This window comes from Lactuca saligna, chromosome 8, assembly GCF_052625555.1.
Source record: "Lactuca saligna cultivar CGN05327 chromosome 8, ASM5262555v1, whole genome shotgun sequence".
Taxonomy (NCBI): Eukaryota; Viridiplantae; Streptophyta; class Magnoliopsida; order Asterales; family Asteraceae; genus Lactuca; species Lactuca saligna.
The window spans coordinates 10,550,438-10,556,723 of NC_136424.1; the positions used below are offsets into that span (position 1 = coordinate 10,550,438).

At 35.3% G+C, this 6,286-nt stretch overlaps 1 protein-coding gene across 1 annotated transcript; it reads left to right on the forward strand.

Moving 5' to 3' along the window:
- The first annotated feature begins 2,141 nt into the window (after nt 1-2,141).
- Nucleotides 2,142-2,834, forward strand: LOC145011174 (oleosin Cor a 13-like). Its single transcript, XM_078969832.1, has one exon. The coding sequence runs from the start codon at nt 2,181-2,183 to the stop codon at nt 2,652-2,654; it is 474 nt and encodes a 157-aa protein (XP_078825958.1). The 5' UTR covers nt 2,142-2,180; the 3' UTR covers nt 2,655-2,834.
- Nucleotides 2,835-6,286: the final 3,452 nt, after the last annotated feature.

Consider the following 6,286-nt stretch of genomic DNA (forward strand, 5'->3'; position numbering starts at 1 on the left):
TTAGCTATCAATCTGTCATATAACTTATTTAAATGATTTAATTTGTGTTATAACATGATACATGGGTCATTAAATGATGTAATTGTTTGATTATCGTAGATGTCTATAGGACATATGATGGGATGGGGACATTGTTAGTTATAAAGGTTGAGCTTTTTATGTAGTTAATCTTCTACTCTTGACTCTTGATAAAGGCTCCAAATTTAAGATCGAATTTGATGTTTATACAGGCAGTCTGCTAGCGAGTTTGGCGAGTTCGGTTACACAAGAACTTTTGCATTACACAGAGAAACCTCAAACTTTTGTAAGAATACTTTCGAAAAAATCATTATTGTTATAAAGTTTGGTTTCTTGTAAAGTTACTCAATTGCTTTTATGTCTTGATGACGTATCTTTATAGTTCTTTTTTAGGGATTACAGATGAGTGATTTAATAAATTACGTTGTTTATGTTGGACATAGAGGTATTATATATTTATGCTTAAAGTAAAGGTTCAAGATTATATAAAAATCATGAACATTATTAGTATCGTTGTGACTTTATTTAGAACTACATCACATTTACTTTGGAAAATTTACCCAATATAAATAATTCCATCTGAATGCAAAGAAATGTTCACTGCTATAATTGAGTGAATTTTTAAAATATAACATCCTAGTAAGAAAGAAATTTTGAAAATGAAATGGTATAGATGGTATATTTTTCATAATATAATAAAATAATAAACTTTTTTTGAAAGTATGGTACTATAATAAACAAAATAGTAAAAAGTATGTTGCTATTTCGCAACTTTTTCCCATTTCAACACATCTCCATACTTTATTCTGCTATGATGCCCTTCGGTTGGCAACAAAGTAAGATCTTGTATTTATGCTTCATGCCTTTTTTTCTTAAAATTTTTTTAATATTATATACCCTTTTAAATTCTATATAACACCCAATAAGGATTTTGTTAGATTTGATCAAAATATATTGTCACCACTTGTTGGAAAGAAACAATTATACACTTATGAGACAATGGATTTCTGGAAACATATGAAGTACACCATCTTTTTTGGCAGGATGGAATCAAGTAAGGAATGGAATTGTTCATTCCATTGCCAGATGGAATGGAATGGACCATTCTGTTCTTCCCATTTTCATTACAAAAGTCAAAAGCAAAGTACATTGCTATTATATGACTTTTAATGTTATTTATATTATCAAATATGTAAAAATGCATCATTATCTATTTCAAATGTTACAAAAACAATTTGTCTCCTATATCATACATTGTTCAATCGAAACAAATCCTGAACATACCCATCCAAAGTCACGCCAACGTCGTGACGGGCCTTCCTCTAGTTTAATAAGAAGCATGTTACTAAATACATAATAACTACCAACACCTAAGCCACCATTCTCCTTAGCAGCCAAAACTGGCATCCGTTTAACTCAAACAATTTTTCTTTCATAGTCAGCTCCCAAAAAAATCATTATAAAGCCCTTTAACAAATATAAACCACACAGACAACTATTAAAAACTATATAATCGAGCCTACCCAATTTTTAAAATTTAATTTAGAAATCCGATCCATATAAACAACATAGAACAAAACTACTCTATCCGTCCCAAATTAATTGTCTATTTTTTTATTTTAAAGCATTTTTTCTTTAACTTTGACTTTAAATATTTTTATTTGTGTTATATATTATTTGATAAAGTTATACAATAAAAAAATATAATTTATTCATATATCTTATATATAATATTATATATCGAAAACAAAAATATTTAAAGAAGAATAAAATTTAATTTATTTATTCATAACAGATATTTTATATATAATATTATTTAAACAAGTTGTAAACAATTCTACATGCCCTCTAAAGTTACAAAAAGTAGAAAAGAAAAGGATACGGCCCTCGAAGTTTACAAGATTTAAACCTCCACCCCTCGTCCTTTTGATGACTTCCTACAAGCAAAATTTTACTAAAATGTGACACGAGACACCACGTGTCCTTCTCACAGCATGCAAGCATTGCATGACAAGCAGTTCCCATAACACGTGACACCCTTCTTTCAACACGTGCCACTCCATCACCATCTTCTCCACCCTTTATAGAACCCCCGGAGCTCTCACATCTCCACCTCAAACCCAATCAACCTACCAAAAATCTTAACAATCCACCACCGAAAAATGACAGATTATCAGGCCTACAATCCGCAACACCATGTTGGAGGAGGAGTAGGAGGAATGCACCAGCACCAGCAGCAGTACAACAACACCTCTCCGCGGGCTCACCAAGCAGTCAAAGCAGCCACGGCCGCCACTGCCGGCGGCTCACTCCTGGTTCTCTCCGGTCTCACACTTGCCGGGACTGTTATCGCACTGACAATCGCCACTCCGCTACTTGTGATCTTCAGTCCGGTGCTTGTCCCGGCTGCCATCACTGTGTTTCTTCTGGCCACTGGGTTTTTGACGTCGGGAGGATTTGGAGTGGCGGCGGTGACGGTGTTATCATGGATTTACAAGTACGCGACTGGTGGGCACCCACCAGGGGCTGACTCACTGGATCAGGCTAGGGATAAGTTGGGGTACAAAGCTCGGGAGATGAAGGGGAGGGCGGAGCAAGCCACCGGAATGGGACACCACCAGAGAGCTGATCTTTAGGTTCTCTCATGAAGGAGATAATGTTCATGCCTATGATCATGTGTCGGCTATATGTCTATTTTTATTGCTTTTTTCTTTTTGGTTAAATGATTTTGTGTGTGTTCATGTGGTGTTTGTGTGTATTATGTTTGACTTAATAAAGTAAGTACAAGTTCTATATATATTTCATGTTTAATTTAATTTTCTCAAATTAATTCTTGTTTGTCTTTCTCGAACTTGGGGCACATTTCCATTAACACGTGATAGCAATCTATAACTTTCGCAACAATTATAACAAAATACTTTTTAAAATCTATTAATAGTAGCATATAGTTTGGTAAACGAACCAAACGAACACGAACAAGGTCTTGTTCATATTCGTTCGTTTAAGTTAGCCGAACAACGAACGGATAAACGAACGAGATTTTCTTATTCATGTTCGTTCGTTTAACAAATTACTTTGTTTATGTTCGTTCATTTATGTTCGTGAACATGCTAAACGAACATAAACGAACAAACATATACGAACAATGATAAAAAAAAACACAATTGAACATATATGAACATAAACGAACATATAATAAAAAATAATTGAATATAGATGAATATAAATAAACTTAAACGAACAAACATAAACGAACGTAAATGAACATCATAAAGAAACGTTCACGAACATAAATGAACGAACGAGACCATTGTTCATGTTCGTTCATTTAACTAAACGAACGATAATTTTTGTTCATGTTCGTTCATTTATTAAATAAACGAAAATAAACGAACTTCCCGCCGAACAATTCACAAACGGTTAGCCGAACGTTCAGTTCGTTTACAGCCCTAGTAGCATATGTAGTTTATTCCATGATACAAGTATTTCACCGGCTTCTACATTATACAGCATTCTGTAACTTTTGCAACAATTATGATATATACTTCTTTTAAATCTATAAATAGTAGCATTTAATTTCTTCCCTATAAATAGCATGTATCTTCGATAACAAGAAGTCACTTTTATCACAACGTGCTACTTATAGCAAAATTCTAGGTGGCTGGTGTTTTGTGTAGATGGTTCTTATGACAAAAAAAACGTAATGAAGGTTTTAATATTATTGGTCATTTTTACGTTGTTGTTGTGGTATGCCGCGATGGATGTGATGCCGCCCTAGATCTCTCGATTCCTTTAACTATGAACTTTTTTAATTCAATTTTTTATTTTTACATTATAAATAAAACCAACCTTCAATCATCTAAATTTATCACAACCAAAAATCCAAATTTACCACAACCTTTGGTTAATGTTTCTTTTAATCTCATATTAGGTATTTTTAACCTATCGCACTCCTTGAGGAGGGTTCAAGTCTGAATAGGTGTTGTTAGCTTAATAGGTATTGTTAGTGGTTCAAGTCTCATCGTGGAATAAGTGTTGTTAGCTTAATAGGTGTTGTTAGTTTAGGAGTAGATTAGATTTTTAGAAGTAGATTAGATTTAAGTTCAAAAAAAATATATATTAAAATGTTTAAATAAATATGGCATGGCAACCATTCTTTATAATCTACACTAGTATTTAAGATTTTCAAAATAATTAATTAATCAATCAATCACGGTGATAAAATATTGATGTATTTTTTGTTAGTTAACTTCTCGTTTGAGCATATTGAACTCCATACAACGTACGTATGAGATTCGGATCCCTAACTTGCCATTGCACTATACGAGAATTTAGGAATGAAAACTAATAGGTGGTTCACATTGAAGACTGTTTTTGTGAATTTATGAAGTTATGTTTTTGTGAATCCAGAAACAAAGCCAATGATATCATTCTTATGAATTTATGAACTCAAACTCAACCGTTTTTTTTCTCGATTTCATTAATGGAGGTTAAGTGTTTTTTGATGGTTTACTGCCTTAATATATATTTGTATTTGTATCATACTACATTTATTTGTATGTCTCTTTGTATTCTTTGTGTAGGTTGTATGTAATTGTATGCCTCTTTGTATTCTTCGTGATCAACTCTGTCTCCTTTCTGAAGGCACCGCTTCTGTTTCGGTTTATGGTCATCGTTTTAAGGCTATTTGTGATCAACTAGCGGCTATTGGTCACACTGGTTGATGAATCGGATAAGTGCCATTAATTTTTATGTGGTCTTGGTGGCTCTTTGAATACTTTTCTGTGGCGATTCGTGCGTCCCGTCATGCTCACATTTTTCGTGATTTGTTTGCTCAAGCCGAGGGGCATGAAATGTTTCTTACCTCACTTCATATGGTTTGTCGCCGCCTCCCGTTGCTGTCACTGCGATACTCTTCACGAGCGCACCTCATCGGCCGTTGGGCGAGGTCGTGAGGCTCCTCATGGTGGTGGCGCTCGTGGTGGTTGTGGTCGTGGGTGTCGTTCCCCTCATTGCCAACTATGCCGTACCAATTGCCATTATGCAAATCAGTGCCTACAACTGTCCTTGTTTGCCTCTTCGCCCCCCGTGAATGACACCGACTTGGTGAAAGCCGTTCTAGCTAAATGTAATGTCAATAATACTCTCGGTCCGGATTGGTATGTTGAAAACGGTGCCTCGGATCATATGGTGTCTTCCTCCAGATCGGTTTCTCAACCCACACTGTTCAATGGTGATGGTTCGGTTCAATTTGGTAATGGTAATACTTTTCCTATTTTATCTATTGGACATTCTTCTCTTGCTAATGACTTCGGTTGAGGGATGTGTTAGTGGTTCCCCATCTCTCGAAAAATTTACTCTCCATTAGCCGGTTAACTTATGATAATGACGTGGATGTTCTTTTCTCCAAATATTATTGTGAAATTCATGACCGGGAAACGAAACGGGCTCTAGCTCGAGGACGATGTGATCATGGGCTCTACATTCTTCCTAATAAACCAGTGGCGCGTGTTTTCTTTGCTCGGAATGGATTGAATGCCTCTTTTGAGTTATGGCATTCCCGTTTGGGACATGTGTCGTTTGACACAATTTATTGGTTAAATAAACTTGGACTTCTTTTGGTGTCTTCTATTTTACCTAAACCAGTTGTATGTTCGTCGTGCCAACTAGCGAAATCACATCGTTTACCCTTTTATAATAATGATAAACGTGTCGCTTGTGTTTTAGATTTGGTACATTGTGACCTTTGGGGTCATCTCTGGTTACTTCGGTTGATTCTTATCGCTATTATGTGATGTTTGTTGACGATTTTTCCTGGTTCACATGGCTTTATCCGCTTAAGTCCAAATTGGACTTTTATATGGCGTTTGAGATGATTATTACATTTGTTGAAACACAATTTTCCACTAAAATTAAAACCTTTCACATTGATGGGAGTACGAATTTTTGAACAAAAATGTTCAAATTCTTTTGCAAAAACATGGGATTTTTCACCAAATATCATGCTCGTATACCCCACAACAAAATGGGTGGGTTGAACGGAAACATCGTCATATTGTGGAAACCGGGCTCACTATGATGTTTCACGGGCACATTCTTGCGTCTTATTGGGTGCATGCTTTTAGCTCCGCCGTGTTTATTATTATCGGTTACCCACCAAGGTTCTTGACATGAAGTCACCATTTGAGGTGTTGTTTCATCGGGAGCCCTCATATGACACTTTCTGTCCTTTTGGATGTCACGTGTATCCTTATTTGCGTGATTATGC

Bases quoted from the DNA above. Each gene is read 5' to 3' on its own strand.
- LOC145011174 (XM_078969832.1), top strand. From the start codon at position 2,181: ATGACAGATTATCAGGCCTACAATCCGCAACACCATGTTGGAGGAGGA.